At 43.7% G+C, this 19,231-nt stretch overlaps 1 protein-coding gene across 1 annotated transcript in view; it reads left to right on the forward strand.

Moving 5' to 3' along the window:
• The window catches only part of RAB3C (RAB3C, member RAS oncogene family), a 117,281-nt gene that overhangs the window by 43,482 nt on the left and 54,568 nt on the right, over nucleotides 1-19,231 (forward strand). Inside the window, exon 2 of the mRNA XM_066616097.1 lies at nucleotides 3,137-3,255. Within this exon, the coding sequence (XP_066472194.1) occupies nucleotides 3,137-3,255 (119 nt within the window). The remainder of the gene's footprint in view (nucleotides 1-3,136; nucleotides 3,256-19,231) is intronic.

Here is a 19,231-nt window from a genome sequence, read left to right on the forward strand (position 1 = left end):
TTCACTTCAGTGAACTTCAGGATGTAACTCTACACACAAAAGGCTATGTATTCAAAGTTGCCATCTCCATTAAGTCAAATGTGCAAACAGCTCCTACAGAAAATTTCCTGTGCATGCTGAAACATACTGCATTTGGAACACCAGCTCAGGAGCAATCAGGCTATGTAAGTTGATGTCTGGGTGGGTACTGTAAGTCAATACATTTTAGAAGGTGATACAGAAGATCATTTGTTGTCTCATCCATCTATCCATTCGTGCATTCCATATCAATAGTAAAAGGAAGGACATGGAGTCAGTTGAGGTAGGCATGCAAATGCATCTTCAGTTATGAGACTGGGGCTATGAATGTGATAAGCATTGCAAAGTGCTGTTTATCCCACATCCCGAAATCATTATTCAGTCAAATGCATTCCATCATACGGCAAGCATTTTAAATTCATCCATGGGTCAGCAAAACACACAGATGATTGACTTGCTAGATTGGACATTCAGAAATGGAAGCTTTCTGTGAAGGCTCTTTGTGCTTTCACTCACACCCCCCAAAACATAGTGTACTGCAGGGTTTCAACATACTTATCATGCCCCAACTCATGATAGCCTCATCTAATGCAGCATTCTGTTTTCAGGAGTGGCTAGCCAGATGCTTCTGAAGTAGAACTCAAAGGCAGGAGCATTTTTAGTTTGTTGGTTCTTTGCATGTGGTCTTCATGGAGATTCTGTTTACTGATCAAAGCTAATCACTACAGATAGGCCCATCTTCTATGAACTTGACTAATCCTTTTTTAAAGCCATATATTATTGATTTATGGGGAGATGGAGGCAAGGTAAATAGAAAAAGTATATGCACCTGTTTCAGTTTCACATTCATAATTAGTTTAATTAGGGGGGAGGAGTAAAAGAGGTGGTACCAAAAGCTTCACAGAAAAAGTGGATTTGAAGAACGGATTTGAAGGAAATTAGCAAGGAACACTCTTGCAGGTGCTCCAGGAGGCTGTTCCAAACAATGTCTAAACCAGTGATTCTCAAACCAGTGGGTCGCAACCCACCAGTTCATGTAACGCTTCCCCTGTCCCTTTAATGGGTGGGTGAAGGGGAGGGAGGCAGGACGCTGGGGATCACATCACTAGGGAGGGTGAGGGGGGTGCTTTGCACTTACTTCAAGAAGGCAGGGCTGCAGCAGGAGGTGCGGGATGCCCTGCACAGTGCCCCCCCCCCAGGCTTGGAACGTTCACTAAAAGCAGGCACAAAGCACTTCCATTTTGCAGGAGGTGCTTTGCACCCACTTTTAGCAAACGTTCCAAGCCTCGGGGAACACTGTGCAGGGCTCCCTAAGCCTGCTGCAGCCCTACCAACATAACATGAGTGCAAAGCACACCCCCTCGCCCCCCTTAGCGATGTGATCCTGGGGATTGGTTTGCTGCCCTAGCCCCTCCTCGCTCCCTCAGAGTTTGAGAACCTCTGATCTAAGCTAATGGCTATCACTAAATCAGAGGTGTGACTAGGGTTTGTGCCACCTGGTGCAAGAACTCATTGTGTCACTCCCATGATGGACCTCCTCCCCTACCAGACCATACAGAATAAATTACAATATCATACACACAGCCTAAGTACAGTGGCATCACTAGGATTGGTGTAATCCCCATTAACTTTATTTATTTTAATATATAATAATAACAATAATAATAATACAGGTATTTATATACCACCTTTCTTGGTCTTTATTCAAGACTTTATTCAAAGCGGTTTACATAGGCAGGCTTATTTAAATCCCCGTAGGAATTTTTACAAATGAAAGAAGGTTATTTCTTTCAAGAACCACAACATTCAGGTGTTTCTATCTGATCTGGTTTCACATTCTGGCCTCCATCGTAAGGCCATGGAGAATTATATGACAGGTATTATATGACAAGAGAGGTATATGAATTATATGACAGAACAGGTCACCCAACAAATCACTAACCAACAGAAAACCAGTGGCCAGCTTGATGACATTCACACTGAACTGAATAAGAGTTCTGAATTGAAAAAGAACTGAATAGAACTGAATAAAAGTTCTAGTATTAGCTCTTATACATGGAAATGAAAGCTGACTCATATTGATACCTTACTGGTTCCCTGCTGTGTCATAATAACACTTCATTGGCTCTTGGAACAATCAGCAACAATTCTGCATTAAATTACATATCAAATAGATTTTCACAATTTTGGCCAGTAGTGGTTTCAGCCCCCTGAGGGTGTCACCAAGTGCAGTCCACACCCCTTGCACCCTCTGGTGAGGCCACTGCACAAAATCCTGTGGCAGTGAATTCTTTCAACTGCTTGAACCTAATTCAGAGATTAGTAATCCATCATTATCCTGGGTTGAGCAATTTATTTATCATTGGTGGTCACAATGAAATTACAGGCAGTTATACATAGGTGATGTCTGATGAAGTAGACTGTAGTCCAGAGTCTGCTACAATAAACTGTTAATCTTAAAGTGGCTGCCACAAACTAGCTCTCTGGATTATTTGAACAATAAATCATCTAGAGCCGCTGCAGCCACTCAGTAATTTACAACACCAGGATCAAACTTGACTTTGATTTCCTGAATCCCAAGCTTTACGGACCAGAGCTACATGTCAAGCAGAAAACAGGGGATTCCTGACATTGCATTGGCTGCTACATGCAAAGTGGCATTTGTGGTGAAGAACCGTGGGTCAGAGAGAGGGGATCTTAACCCTTCTCCTGCAGCAGTTGTGTCTCTGCAACATCTCTTCCAGATGTGTTTCCGCAGCCAGAGTTCTAAAATATATATGCTAGTCAAGCCAGGAAACACAGCAAGAGGGTGGTTTGCATGTGAAAAACAACAGGCAGTGGGAATGTTGAACACCTCTCCTGCAGTGCAGCACTTCTGCCTTGCGAATCTCCATCCTCCCACTTCATTAGCAAACAGGGGCCTCACCAAACAGCAAATAGTATCCTATTTGCCATCAAGTATGTGACCACTCTGTAAAATGTCTGTCTCGTTGAAAGGGAAGCAATGCTTTAGAATTTCACTCAGTTATGGGCTAAACAATTCAAAATGTCATTACTGATTTTAACAACAGGACTTTTGCCTAAGTAGCCATGTTATGCGTATATTTTATTCTTTCAGGACACAGCGGGCCAAGAGAGGTATCGGACAATTACTACAGCCTACTATCGGGGTGCGATGGGTTTCATTTTAATGTATGACATCACCAATGAAGAATCTTTCAATGCAGTGCAAGACTGGTAAGTAATGGGACTAAGCAGAATAATTTACTGCCACATACCTGTTGCTGTTGGGAAACGTCTCAGACTTGTTCACTAGGAGTGGTCACAGCTTTATTTTTTTTATTACTTTCTAAGCAACATGAACTTGATTCTGTGAACATTTTGCACTCCCTTTCTCTCCATATTGATTTCAAGTTTCTAGTCCTCACATTTAAACCTCTCCATCCCTCATTTCAGACCAGCTCACAAGATCAACATAGAGTTATGTTTACATGAAAAAGCTGCTAGAACAGTGTTTCTCAACCAGTGGTACATGTACCACTGGTGGTACTTGAGGTGATATCTGGTGGTACACTCAGGACCCTAGACCCCCACCACCTGGCAGCGAGACCAGCAATGCAACACAACAAATAGCAATAGGAGGCTCAGCTTGGTGGGTAGAGATCCAGTATGCACTTTTCCCGTGCTCGAAAAAGCTCTCCCATTTACCCTGAACCTCTTACCAGTTTTGTTGCATCACATCTGACCTCCCAATCTGGAAGTAACTGATGAAGACATCACTGCCTGTTACTTCATGTGGTACTTCCAATAGGTGGACCATGCAAAGTGGTACATCGGGGGGGGGGGGGGGACAAATGTTGAGAAACAAAAAGCTGTGCTAGAAGGATCATTTGTGATGTAACTGACTGTGTTAATGTTTGGGCATGGTTGGGTGAATGTTGCTGCTTAACCTGTAGGTAATGGAAATGAAATTGGCAAGAAGTTTAAGTCTTCAGCTGATTAAGAGGAAGTACATGAGACTCTCCCACTGTTGCTTCCCATCTTCCCATCAACTGGCATTCTGATGAATACTGCCTTTCTGAACCTGAAGGCTAGAATTTTGCCATTATGACTGTTATACTTGTCCTCAGTGAATGTGTCTCATTCCTTTTGAAAGCCATCTAGGTTTAAATATTCTTACAACACCACTCTTAGGCAGATCAGTATAAGGGTCAAACTACATGTTGAATATGTCTTTGCCTTTCAGTTAAAATAAAAAATAAAAACAGCTCTGGTGACCTCCAGTGACCATGGCATGGAGAGAGGAAGTGGAAATGATGGAAACTGCCACTCCCCAGTGCTGTTGTTTGGCCCAGGAGCGAAGCTGCCCTTTGCAACCATAGCAGCTTCTGTCCAGGGTAGCAGCAATACTCATAGTATCATGATGAGATGTGGAGTGGGAGAATGGGTCATTTCTGTGTTGTCATTGTAAGGGGTATACAATGTAAGGGGTATACAATGTAAGGGGTATACAATGTAAGGGGTATACAAGGACATCTGCAAGAGGGATCTGAAGGCCTTAGGAGTGGACCTCAACAAGTGGGAAACCCTGGCCTCTGAGCGACCCGCTTGGAGGCAGGCTGTGCAGCATGGCCTTTCCCAGTTTGAAGAGATACTTGGCCAACAGTCTGAGGCTAAGAGGCAAAGAAGGAAGGCCCATAGCCAGGGAGACAGACCAGGGACAGACTGCACTTGCTCCCGGTGTGGAAGGGATTGTCACTCCCGAATCGGCCTTTTCAGCCACACTAGACGCTGTTCCAGAACCACCTTTCAGAGCGCGATACCATAGTCTTTCGAGACTGAAGGTTGCCAACTACTATTGTAAGGGGTATGTGTGTCTTGCCTATCACAGAGAAATCAGGGCAGAGGTAACATTTAAATCAAGGACTTCCTAACTACAGCTCATTCTTAGCTGCTGAGCTATTCAAGCAACCCCTGCTTAATTTCAGCAGAATCTACACATGAGAATTACTCTGCCAGTTGTACCTTAATTAAACAGAGTCTTCCTTACCCACCTTATTTAATTCTGAATGTCCCAAAGGGCATAATTTCTATGCTGAGAAAGACAGTACTTGAAGCTCCACTACTTTATCACTCATTGGGCACTCCAATGCTCATTAATATTTGAACATTTGTACTTTTGCTTTCGATTATTTATAGAATTAAATCAAATGTGCCACTAGCATGAAGAATCATCTAAGAAGAAGAGCTACACTAGGGCATGCCGCGATGTGAACATGTAGGAGGAAATCATAATGGCCGCTTTGAGATGAGCTTTGCAGTTCCCACCCATTTCCCACCCATTTATAGGCATTTTCCAATGTTGTTGACAGTAACACTGTACTTAATATTCTGTAAGCTGGTGTAGCATAGAGATGAGCTATAAACAGGGACTTCCCTAGTTCAACATGCCTCTACCAGGATTTCACCAGGTGGCCTTAGGCAAGCAGACTCACCACAAATGCCAGTAGATATCAGGGTTCACATTTAAAAAGTTTTAAAAAGAAAAAGGTGCCAAAATCATGTTTCCTACCTTCACACAGCCAAATCACGCCATTTCCCAGTCTGCAGAGCTATTTTTAGCCCTTAAGATGCACACTCAGTTCATATGCAGGTCCCTTGCTCCTCCCAACCTTGCTCTAGAATGCATTGATTCCGGAATGGAACCCCCATGGATACCAAGGTCCCACCTGTACTTGCATATTTGTTGTTGTTCCCACAAGATCATGGCTATGAAGCATTTTGAATACTCGAAAGGACAATATGAATGCTAAGTATCATTCTGTTGTTGCACTCGCATTTGTCAGAGGCACGAGGAAGATGGGAAGGTTTCAAGAGTGGGAGGATAACAAAGCCATTCGCAGCACCATGCACTGCCTTCTCTGTGGCTACCCTTGAGGGCACAGTAGCGAATGTGGTATCAAGGGGAAGTTATAGCATGTAGGGCTTTATAAAACAAATAATGCAGAACTGGACATCTGAAGAGGAGCTGCACAGCATGTGAGGCTAGCATCCACATTCAAATGCTTCAAATGCAAAGCTAAAAATGGAAAGTGTGTTTTCAAACCCTCTGGCATCCAAATTGATTCATCATAGGCAACAACTGGTCGCTTTAAGTGTACACAGCAGTTTGCCTCTGTTGATGGACCTGAAGGAGGACCAACTCACTCATGAACCTGCCCATATATTAAAGTCTTCTTTGGAGTCTCCTCTGCAAGTGCCATGGCTTCTGAAGTGAGTGGAATGATGACTAGAGTGAGAGTTTTTTAACTGTAGTGCATCCACCTGTAGAACACCATCTCCAGAGGGCTTGCCCGGTGCCTACTCCCCTATCATTGAGGTGCTTGACACAGACCTTTTCTTTTTCCAGGCCTTTATAAATTCTGGTTGGCTTTTATTTTTCTGCTGTGATTTTTATCTTTTTATAGCTATGTTCTTTTTAAAACAGAAAAAATAAGGTATGATTGTTGAAAAGGTTTTGAAATGTTTATTTCAGTAATTCACAGAATTTGATCATTTTAAAACAAACTCCACCCCCTTATTAATTACAGCCCTTGTATTCCCCACTGTATTCACAGAACTGGTTTCAGTCATTTCAGGTATCCATGGTTCACAAATTCTCCCCGTTGTGCAAACCCAGGTTTGCCTCTGTTTGATGCAAAAAAAATGGCCAGAGGAATTTTGCCAAGGAACAGAATTAGCAGTTCTAAGACTTGTGCCTGTGTTTGTTTGCAGAAAAAAAGTTTGCTGAAAATCTGAGTGTATAAGCTTCTTCAGGATTTAAGTTTAAAAAGGATCCATCTATTTTTGTTTTGTTTGCCCATTTGCAGCCCTCCAAACTGCTTCCTCTTGATGCCTGCTTGTTAGCACTATCAAGCAGGTGCAAAAAGGAAGCCATTTGGAGGGCAAGCACTAACTAGCAGGTACTAACCAGCGAAGAGGAAGCAATTTGGAAGGCTTGCATGGAGCACAAGAAGTATAGGGTTTGCTGTTATCTGCAGTTTTGGGTACTCGCAGTAGCAGCAGAAACATATCCTCTGCTGATACAGGGGGATGACTGTACTTCTTTCCTTGAATGTGCCAGCTGTCTTTGAAATAGTAATATTGAAGGGCAGACTATAATGTTTTTAAATAATAAATGATGTGTGAAATGGCCCTGACAGACACATGTTGCAAGCTTGTGCGTCATGGAGGTCTGTTCATTCATGTCTGTTCAGGGAGTCCTAATTGGTTGCAGCTCCTTGTTGAGTGAACTCTCAATGGCAAACCCAGGTTTGCCTCTGTTTGTTGTAAAAAAAAAATAGCCTGAGGGATTTTGCTGAGGAACAGAACTAGCAGTCCCATGACTTGTGTCTGTTTTTATCTGCAGAAAAAAAATGTTGCCGCAAACCTGACTGTATAAACTTTCTCAAGATTTAAGTTTTAAAAGGATCCAAATTCAACCAAGTACTTCTGTCTAAAATGGAAATGAGCTTTGCCTGTCTCCAATGATAATGTTGGATTCAAGCCATTTATAGCTACAAGTTCTTTGAGTTTCTTGCCTGGAGCCTTTTTTAAAAATAGGAGCAAAGTGTAAGACTATTTTTTGTTGTCTTGATTATGCCTTCTTGCCTGATTGCCTCCCTACCTTTTTCATCTGGTGCTGCTTGTCAGTTTTCCATGCCCAAATTAACAGTATCTGAGTTACCTGCTGAGAGAAAAACAGAAACCCTTGCAGAGTAAAAGCTAAGATGAGAAATACTTAATCCATAAAGCACTGAGATAATAATAGGCAATGCACTTTCCCTGTGGTTTTGAAGGGTCTGTCGGAGTGTTCTGTTTGGCATCTGTGGGATAACTTGCACCGTTCTTCTTGTGGATGTGTAAACACTTGAACACATGTTACCAGAATATGTCAGACATGCAGTTTTTTCAAAGACTGTCCTGAAAGCTGGATTTTATATCCATTTTGCAAACTGTGCAGGTGATAGATTGAGACAGTACTGTAGAATGCTTTTGTACCCCTTCAGTTTCTAGGTGGGTGGTAGTGACTTAAGAAGAGCCTTTGGATCAGACCAAAGGCCCAACACCCTGTTTGTGACAGGAGTCAGCCAGATGCCTCTGGGAAGCAGGTACTGAGGGTCCTCAGTTGCTATTGCTCCCTTGTAACTGGCGTCCAGAAATACACTGCCCTTGAACCTGGCGGTAGTATAGAGCCACGTGGCTAGTAGCCATTGATAGAATTGTCCTCTGTGATTTGTCTAAGCCACTTTTAAGGCATTACTGCCCATTATCAAACCTCATGGCAGAGAATTCCATCAGTTACACTGTGTGAAGATGCACTTTCTGTTGTCTGTTGTGAATCTCTTCCCATTTAGTTCCATTGGATGACTCTGGATTCCAGTGCTTTAGAAATGTTGTGTTCCTCCTTTCTTTGATAATTCAAGGAGGCTTACAATATAATGTAAAAAAAAAACCCATAAAAATACAATAAAAAAAACAAAAAGCAACTGAGAGAGTGAGGAAAAACTCTTTCTACCAATTTTCTCAATACCAGTGATTCTCAAACTTTCCCTCTCCATGACCCACCTTCAGTGTGGAGCTCAGCAGCCCAGAAGTGTTGGTGGTGACATGATGATGTCATCGCACCACTAACACTTCCAGGTTGCTGAGCTTTAGCATTTTTGTAAATGTGAAAAGCCTTCTAGAGTGTGTTTTCCCTGACAAGTGTGTTTTTGTCAGCAAGAACACACCACAACTTGGCCCAGAGCGGACCAAAGACTGCCAAGCAGAGCAGACTGCCAAGAAATTGAGTCACGATCCATTTGTGGGTCACAACCCACAGTTTAAGAAACCCCGCTCTATACCATGTATAATTTTATAATCTTCTATCATATCCCTCCATAGCCACTTTTTTCTCTAAATCAGGGGTGTCCAAAGTTTTTGGCAGGAGGGCCATATCGTCTCTCTGACACTGTGTCGGGAGCTAGGGGGAAAAAAGAATTAATTTACATTTCAAATTTGAATAAATTTACATAAGTTTACATAAATGAATATATTAAAGATGAACTTATATGAATGAATCAAGGTCTTGCAATAGCTCAAGTCCTATAAAAGGTCTTGCACAAAGCAAGGCTGGCCTTTCCTTTGCTGCTGCTACTGCATCGCAGACATGAAACAACAAGCAGTGGAGGGAGCCCTCATCCCACAGCTCACGCAAGAGGTCAAACAGTCACCCTCACACTGAGAGCAGTTGCGTCGGGCCAGGGTGGGCTCCAACAAATCTCCGGAGGGCCAGAGGCTCATTGGAGACTGGGGGCTCCCTGAGGGCCACATTGAGAGGCCTCGAGGGCTGCTAGTGGCCCCAGGGCCGGGGTTTGGGCACCCCTGCTCTAAATGAAAGGCCCTGAAGTGTTTCAGTTTTTCTTTATAGGGAAGACATATATTTGAATGCTTCCCCACATTTTAGTTCACTTTTATACCCCATTTCTCTACGCAGAAGTGCACTAAAAATCACTTACATTCAGATAAAATGGCAATATTTAAGTAGAAACAGATATCATTAAGGACAGCAAATGCTACATCGAGCAGTGAGGAGATGCGGTAGAGCAGAATGGGAGGGGAGAGTGGGTGTTTCGGGGTGGAGGAAGACAGTTCAGACCCCGGAGGGAATGGGGATGACGAAGAAGGCCTCCACCGCATCCTAACCCTTGTCCCAGGCCTGAAAACCCTACATAAAGCTACTCAGTTCTGTGCCAGTGATTGAGCTGGTGCAGATTTGAGTAGACTCATATGGGGAGGCCCCTGTATCCACAGCTCCCATATCTGCTCCCCCCAAGCACACTCCACATGTGCCCCCTCCAGTGGTGAGGGGAGCTCCCCTTGCCTCCCGAGTGTCCTCTAAGCTCAGCAGAGGCAGCAGACATCCATTTGCAGCCTCTGCCAGGCTCAGATTGAGCTCCAAGGGTTGGAAAAAAATGCAACTTCCAGTTTCACTGAGAAACAGGAAGTGACATTTTAAATACCTTATAAGTCACTGGGAGCCTGGGAAAGCCCTAGGCCCATTCTGCAGGGATGGACGTTTGTGGTATCTGCAGTTTCAGCTATCCACAGTGGGAGGTTCCAGAACAGAACCCCTGCAGATAAAGGGGCACACCTATAGAGGCTGCCACAGCACAACATGGGATAAGGGAATTAATGTTCCATTATCTTGAGGAGACCTCTGGCTGCCTCTCTGGCTGCATGGGATACAGAGGTGGCCATTTCGGTGCTGCTGTATTGTGGCATAGGCAACCTGGATAGCGCGACTGTTAGAGCCCAAGATTCTTCCAGCTCCGTCTAAACACCCTTTTTCACATAACATGTAAATGGCTCCAACTGATAGTTTGTTGTAAATTCAGTGGTAACATCAGAGCTAGTCAGAACTCCACATCTGGACTGATTTTTGGAAGCAAGGAGGATGTTTTAGTGGACGCATGAGGGTGAGCATGGTTAAGAACTGATCAATAGTCAGTGTGAGAGCCTAGCTGGCACAATGCCACATGTCAGGAGGAGGTAATTTCCACACAGCTGCCCTCCCCCGCTGCTCTTGATCTCCACTTTATTGCTTCCATTTCACAGTTCGTAATTGTTTTCAACGAGCTGAGGCTCTCACATTAGTACAAGGCATAAAACTGTTGCCGACCACTGTGACAATCAGAAGAGCTAAAGGACCCTGCAAATGGCAATGCTGCATTACACAAGTTCAGAAAGTGCAAATAAATATCTCTGAGCTTTGCTGGAACTTTACAGTCAGCTTTGCCAATAGATCTAGTGAATCAGCTCCTACAGGTCTACCATATGTGTTCACTGGCCCTGTGCAGTTTGTTTCAAAAAGGCTGTGTATGACAACCATTTGGATATGACCCACCCCAGAATTCAGCATTTTTACATTCCATTGAAATCAATGGGAAAGTTTAGGCACAGATTTCAGTTTCTCCCATTGAGATAGAAGGTATTTAAAGTTCTTTGCTTTGGCTGGATCATGTCCATTGACTGTTAAAATTCTTCAGTATTTGATAAAAAGAGTACAGTTTAAAATGGCACCTCATTTTAAGTTCTATATCAAAATGGGGTTAGTTTGTTTCTACATAGGTACAAATGAGCACAGGCAGCTCCCTTGTGAAAGTGAGGCCTCTGTTCTTTCAAGTTCAGCAGCCCTCCAATGTTTCCCTGTTCCACTTGCAGGAACTGAACAAGGAACCTTATAGAGGTTCCACACACCCTTATAGAGCATGTGCTTGTCCAATGAGCTAGAATCAGTTTATTCAGAGGGTCACATCTCAGAGCATGCTTCTGACACCAGTTTCTCCATGTTTCTTGCACCCATTTTTACCCTGATTTGAAGTCCTCTGTCCCACCTCTGGTTCCTACTTCACTATTCTGCTGTAAGTGTAGACCAGGTGTAAGTTCAGTGCTTTCCCAGGAAACATTGCAGTTTTTCAACCAGTATTTTTGCCACCTCTAGCCAGGATGCTAGCTTTTGCAAGCGCAGCTAGAACGACTTTGTTGTTCAGTCTTTGAAATCTTCTAGTCGGCGGAAAAACATACTCGTCTGCTTGTGGGGATGGGCTTACCTTTTGTGATAGTATCAGGGAAGTTTTTTTGTTTTATTTATTTTCACCATGCCTCTGAGGGCAGAGAGTGGGTGTCAATGGGCAATTTTCACAATGGAGAGAGGTGAAAAGTGGTGTGCCCCAAGGATCTGTCCTGGGACCGGTGCTTTTCAACCTCTTCATAAATGACCTGGAGACAGGGTTGAGCAGTGAAGTGGCTAAGTTTGCAGACGACACCAAACTTTTCCGAGTGGTAAAGACCAGAAGTGATTGTGAGGAGCTCCAGAAGGATCTCTCCAGACTGGCAGAATGGGCAGCAAAATGGCAGATGCGCTTCAATGTCAGTAAGTGTAAAGTCATGCACATTGGGGCAAAAAATCAAAACTTTAGATATAGGCTGATGGGTTCTGAGCTGTCTGTGACAGATCAGGAGAGAGATCTTGGGGTGGTGGTGGACAGGTCGATGAAAGTGTTGACCCAATGTGTGGCGGCAGTGAAGAAGGCCAATTCTATGCTTGGGATCATTAGGAAGGGTATTGAGAACAAAACGGCTAGTATTATAATGCCGTTGTACAAATCGATGGTAAGGCCACACCTGGAGTATTGTGTCCAGTTCTGGTCGCCGCATCTCAAAAAAGACATAGTGGAAATGGAAAAGGTGCAAAAGAGAGCGACTAAGATGATTACGGGGCTGGGGCACCTTCCTTATGAGGAAAGGCTACGGCGTTTGGGCCTCTTCAGCCTAGAAAAGAGACGCTTGAGGGGGGACATGATTGAGACATACAAAATTATGCAGGGGATGGACAGAGTGGATAGGGAGATGCTCTTTACACTCTCACATAATACCAGAACCAGGGGACATCCACTAAAATTGAGTGTTGGGCGGGTTAGGACAGACAAAAGAAAATATTTCTTTACTCAGCATGTGGTCGGTCTGTGGAACTCCTTGCCACAGGATGTGGTGCTGGTGTCTAGCCTAGATGCCTTTAAAAGGGGATTGGACAAGTTTCTGGAGGAAAAATCCATTATGGGGTACAAGCCATGATGTGTATGTGCAACCTCCTGATTTTAGAAATGGGTTATGTCAGAATGCCAGATGCAAGGGAGGGTACCAGGATGAGGTCTCTTGTTATCTGGTGTGCTCCCTGGGGCATTTGGTGGGCCGCTGTGAGATACAGGAAGCTGGACTAGATGGGCCTATGGCCTGATCCAGTGGGGCTGTTCTTATGTTCTTATGTAGTAGTGGCTTCAGCAGCACTTGATAGTTTTTCCTGATAGTTTTCCCTGCATTTTCTGTTTTCTTTAAAAATGCTATTTGTGCCATGGCCCTGTGGACAATATCAGCTCTAGCAGCTCTCCCACTACTGGTAATGTTCTTGGCAGCGTCATTTTTTCCCCTTTAGGAATACTGTTGTGTAGGGTCATTTCTTTCCCATTCTAAAGGAAAAAAAACAAAACATGTGACAGGCAGGAGTAAGTTGTGATGGATACTATCAGCACTTGAGGCACTGCTAAAACTGCTGTTGCCTGCAGAAGCACCACAAAATGGTGGTTGTTTATGTAAAGAATAAAGCCTTGTAGCAGCTACTCACTCAGACGTGAATGCATAGTCAACAGCAGAGACTGGCCAAGTGGTTAGCGACAATGCTGGAACAATTTTTTTTCTTCTAGAATAGGATTGTGTCTCCTTCATATAACCATCAATGTCCTGTACACCTGTCAGCCATAAACACTAGGAAGTAGTTTACTGGCTTAGGACGAAGCTGGCAGCCAACTCAGAATGTCAACCATGCTGCAGTCCTGTACACAATTTCCTGGAAGTAAGTCCCACCCAACACAATAGAACTTGGGGGTTGGCATCCTTCAGTCTTGGAAGACTATGGTGTCACGCTCTGAATGGTGGTTCTGGAACAGAGTGTCCTCTCCAGTGTGCGAAGCCTGGGTAAAGTAGGTATGGAGGATAGGCTGTTACCCATGCAGCAAATCCCCCCTCTCCACGTCGCTGAAATGGTCCAATGGAAAGGCAGAGGCCAATACGGTTGGTTCCAGCGGCGTCGCAGGAGTTGCCAGAACATGACTGTGTTCAGCCATGAACTGCCTCAGGACTCCGGCTCCGGATTTTGCCTCGAGGTTGACTCCTGAAGCCTTTTCCATAATTGGATGTAGCCACAAGGCAGTGGAGGTTTGGGATCAGAGTTTTCCTTCTCTCAGATGAGCTGCCTTCCCAGGCTGACGAGTCCCATCTACCCGGTGGCTGTTTAGTCGCCTCTTACGACAAGTACAGCCAAACTGAGGGCCTATTCTTATCCCCAGCCCCCAGGGGTAGAACTTACTACTTTGTAAACATGCATAGGCCTTTAATATCAAATATCTGAGTATTTGGTAAAGGATTATTAGTCTAAAACCACAATCTCACAGAGGCTACTTTTATTCAGGAAAGGAAACTGATATCCTATCCTCAAATATTTCATAGATGAAAATAAGCTTATGCTGGTAACACCCTGGTTATTATTACAAAAATCATTCTGTGAGTCCCCTCCACAGTTACATGTTCTTCAGTGTTCTTCATGATACCCTCTGTACATTCACTTTGCAATAGTCTGCCCTCCTTATCGAAAAGCCAAACTTGTTTTATACTAGAAATACATGATTGTCCTCCAATAGATTGAGAACAATTCAAAATACAGGCATCCATATCTGCGAAACCAGCATCCAGTTTCTGTTATCCACGGATACTGGGAAACCACTTTAAAAATGGGTAGAAAGTAAAGGAAAAAGCCCAATATAGCTTCCCCTGCCATTATGCAGCAGAACCACTGCATTTTGAGGGCTTCTGAGCTCCATGCAGCTTCTTCCTGGTCATGCTGAAGCCCCTCCCTTAACTTAGGCTTTATCTTCTTCTGTATCTACTTTACCTGTTGGATTGCTGGCAATCCAGCTCCAGTCAGATACTGATGGGTCCCTCATCACAAGAAGACTACCACAGAATAGCTGGATATGTTTCTGAACTAGTGTGCTATTTACATCAGTCTAAGGAACCCATCAGTCTAATGGGTCAAACCAGGGATACGTTCCCTGAGATATTCTCTATCCCTGTCCATATCCAATGCACAGAGACATATACAGTGGTGCCTCACAAGACGAAATTAATTCGTTCCGCAAGTCGTTTCGTATTGCGAAAATTTCGTCTTGCGAAGCGCGGTTTCCCATAGGAATGCATTGAAATTTAATTAATGCGTTCCTATGGGCAAAAAAAGTCAGAACAAAGTCAAATTTGTTTTACAAAGTGTTTATTAAGTGCTCTTTAAAGGCATACATACTGAACAGAGGATTTCTAAAATTTCAAGTACAAAACTTCAACTTTTTAACCTCCAGGCACAATGCATCCTGGGTATTAACGGTTGTGCAATTTAAAACAAACCAAAACAAAGAAAATGCAAAAAAATTCATCTTGCAAAGCACGGCCATAGAAAAATTCGTCTTGCAAGTCACCAAAAAATTGCAAAAACGCTTTCATCTTGCAAGTTTTTTTGTTGCGCGAGGCATTCGTCTTGCGAGGCATCACTGTATGTTATATTTTGGCTCATTTCCAGTCTCTGTACATTTTAGTAACAAGCGTACATTATAACATTTCAGTGAAATTAGATTAACTGTCATGATTCTTTCTTTCCATTTTTTAGCCTGTTAGCTACCACTGGGAGTAAAAACACTGTATTATGATTTTACATCCCCTCCTCTTTGGAGAGAGGCATAATTGATTGTGATGGAAAATAAGGCTGCAATCCTAACACTTTCCTAAGCCCCACTGAACAAAATAGGACTTACTTCTGAGTAGACCTGGTTAGGATTGTGCCCCAGCTTGCACAAAGTTTCCTTCTGACTGTGTCTTTATGAATCAAGCTGCAAAATGCCCTATTGCTGAATTCTGTACTCATCGTCTCCGAGATCCATATAATTGGGTTGCTGGATTTAATTTATTTTTACTAATTACCTTTACCAGATTTGAACAAGAAATAAATTAATGCTGAGAGCCATTTCATGCAGCGTTCATGCACCTTATTGGATTAGTTCTGAAACAGATTACAATGGTGACTGTTCCTTGTCTTCTGTATGGGGCTACAGTCTGTGTGTGTTTGCACGCCATTTGTTCCAGCTTGAAGAAAATATATAATGGCTTCTACTGAAGAATATGGCAATTCAGCAGATTGAGTCTCAGAGTGCAGCCTGTTGGTACAACCACTGGGCATGTGTTAGCTAGGAGAATGCTTGAATAAGCTGCTTGTTTTGTTTACATGCCAGCCAATTAGGTACACTCACTTCCACATGCAGTATTCAACTTTTGGGACACCACTGCAAATTCTCCAAAAGGGGATGCTAAAGTGGTACTTTAGAAGCTGAATCCTATAAAAGAGAATGGACGCACAGAGGTGACTTGCCACAGGCTGGTAACCCACATGGGCTTTCTATAATCCCTCCTTGGCCCAGTGATCATGTGAGCCCACAGTTTTCTCTAAATGTAGGCTCGGTATTGACTGCATTCCTTGCAGGAACTCAAGAGAGGGGATTAGTCAGCAAAAGAGGTTCAGCAACCTGAAATTCACTGAGGTTGTTCTGAAGAGAGAACAGCAGATTGCAGTTTTAACTCTTTTGACAGTCCAGAGGTCACTACCACATATATTCACTCCTCAAAAACATATCACGAGACTGGATGTGTTCTGAACCTAAAAGCGCTCCTTCACTTCCTTGTCTTTTTAGTCAAAACCTTGCTAGCTCTCCCAACTCCCTAATTTATATTAGATCTGGGGGCTAGTTGAATGGCTGATTGTCGCTTCCATCATGCAATAAGGAAGTGTTCTATGATAGACACTACACAATTGTGCTGCCATGGCAGAGGGGCAATTATTAGTTATAGACATAGTTGTGTATGTTGACGCTTGGCCAAGCTAATCTGTATCTCCTAAGAAACTTTTATCAAACTGTTATACACAATGACGTGCATATTTCATTTGCAGGGAAACCCTCTTGCATGTTCTGTCGCAGTCGGAGGCTTGGCTGGTGGTAACATATACAAGGGCATTTTTTTCTGTTGTGGCATCTGTTATGTGAAACTCCCTGCCTTGTGAGAGTCAATCAGGCTCCCACTTTGGCAGTGTCCTGCAAAAATGCAAAACAATCTCATATGGGCTATCTCGGTGGTTCCCATGCTATTTAGCAACGCAACCCACTTCTGATCCAAAAAGCCTCTGCCCCTGGCTCCCCCCCCCCCACTTCCCCACTCCTGCTCACCCCGACTGCTCACCCAAGGGAAATACCATTCCAATAAATTCCTCCCCCATAGTTTCCACAGAAGCTCTTAAGTCAGCACCGAAAAACTCACCCCAGGGGGCCCAGTTGCCTCAAGGAGAAGATATGGGTGCAAACAAGGCCAGATTCAATTGCGCATGTGCACTCCTGCTGATGAAAGAGCATCTGTTCTGATGAAAGGGCAGAATTGTAATACTGTGCTTCAGGATAAGAACAGAATGGGGGTGGGAGGAAGAAAGAACTACAAGACCAATGGAAGAGGAAATTGTAGGAATGCATTATGCCGCTAAGCACCGTGGGACGTGTTTTTGGAAAAATTAAATGATCCTCTGGGTTTGCCCCCCACCAGAAATTGACTTGCCACCTCTGGTGGGGCATGACCCACGTTTGGAAACCACTGGCACTATCTGGTAAACATAACTTTCTGCAAGCAAGTGGAAGAGTACACATCAAATAGTGATGTGCTAACCACCTGTTAGATAAACATGCAAAATAATGTTTCCAGCCTGGGTTCCATTCAGCCTGTTTCTTCTGTTGTAAGTTGTAGATAGCCAGAGATTTTGAAAGTGTTATTTATTTTATCTTCCAGTCACAGAATTTGCTTTTGGTAGCATTATGGCTTATATTCCCCAGGGGCAACAATGACCGATTTTATTGGCTGAGCAGCAGCCAAGGTGCTCTCTTCATTTTCTACTGTCTTTTATGTGCTGACAAAATTGTGCTGTCATTCAGCATTCCCAAATGAAATTTCTGTGTCCAGGAAATTGAACGTGAGTGCTCTGCTACTGACTGCATTATAATAATAATGAAACAGCTACACTTAAATGAGGAAAAGGATTGAAAAATGCCTTATAGGTAATTTTAAAAGAAAATCACCTTTACTCCATGTACAAAATCCAAGGAAGGGGCATAGGCACAGGTTAGTTCCCTATCGATAGAGTTATATAACCATGTGCCTGAGAATATAACCACTGACAGAAAAGAATAATTTTGCCTAACCAAGCAACCAGCACAAAAATTTAACAGTCTGAAATGTTTTAATGATGCATAAAGGTTGAGTATCCCTTAATCAGACTGCTTGGGATAGTGTCTGGATTTTGGATTTGTCTAGATTTAAGGAAAATTGCATAAATATAATGAGAAATGCTTCATCTTGCTCTTTTTACTGTTACCCATATGGCTGCAATCCTATGTACAGTTGCCTGGGAGTGAGCAGCATAGACCAGTGTTTCTCAAACTGTGGGTCAGGACCCACTAGGTGAGTCACGAGCCAATTTCAGGTGGGTCCCCATTTCAATATTTTATTTTTAATATACTAGACTTGATGCTACAATGGCATGTGACTGCATTTGGGGAAATGTTAAAGCTCTGTTCTTTTAACAGGCTACTATGTATATGCTTTCAACAATGATAGTCAATTGGACTGAGTCCTGGGTAAGTGTGGGTAGGATTGCAGCCTAGGATTGTTAAAAATTTTCCTACTGGATGATGTCACTTCCAGTCATGACATCATTTCCAGTGAGTCCCGAGAGATTCTTATTCTAAAAAGTGGGTCCTGATGCTAAATGTGTGAGAACCAATGGCATAGACCTGAGGTATTCAATCTGTGTGTCCCACCTCCCTAGTGAGGCAGGGCTAGCCTCCAGGGACATCGCCAGGAGAGAGGCTGCTCTGCTCTGCTCCATGTGCTGCCTGCTGACTTGCTGCTTTTCTGCAGCTGTGAATGAGGTGGGTGGGGCAGTGTGAGGCTGGGAGGGCATGTGAAACATGCTGGGGGGAGGTGGGAAAGAAGGCTGGCTGGGCAGGCAGAAGTGCTGTATCTCATCATGGGGTTTTCTCCATGTGCAACCTCGCCCCAAGGACTACATTTCCCTGTGTGCCCCTCGCCCTGGGCATCCTGGGATTGGCCAAGGCTGATTGGGAAGGAAGGAACAGCCTGCTCCTAGTGTGGGGTGTCCAAATGCCCCAGCCTGTGTCCTTCCATCTTGCCTGTGGGAACAGGGGTGGCATCTGCATGTTGGGTGTGTGTGTGTGAGCAGCCCCTATCTACTTTGGGGTGAGTTGTAATCTTGCTGGGTGTGGCTGCAATCCTTTCCACACTTTCCTGGGAGTAAGCCCAATTGACTCAAATGGGGCTTACTTCTGAGTAGATCTACTTAGGCTTGGGGTCTGTGTCAGCTTAACACAGGATCCTCACATTTCTCTTTCCCCCCCTTCAAAAAAGAAAAAAAAAGCCACTCTTGTTGGCTTTGTCTCCAAAAATTGATTAAAAATAAAAATCCCCATTCCTTTTTAGC

The sequence above is a fragment of the Tiliqua scincoides genome, chromosome 2 (assembly GCF_035046505.1).
Source record: "Tiliqua scincoides isolate rTilSci1 chromosome 2, rTilSci1.hap2, whole genome shotgun sequence".
In the NCBI taxonomy this organism is placed as follows: domain Eukaryota; kingdom Metazoa; phylum Chordata; class Lepidosauria; order Squamata; family Scincidae; genus Tiliqua; species Tiliqua scincoides.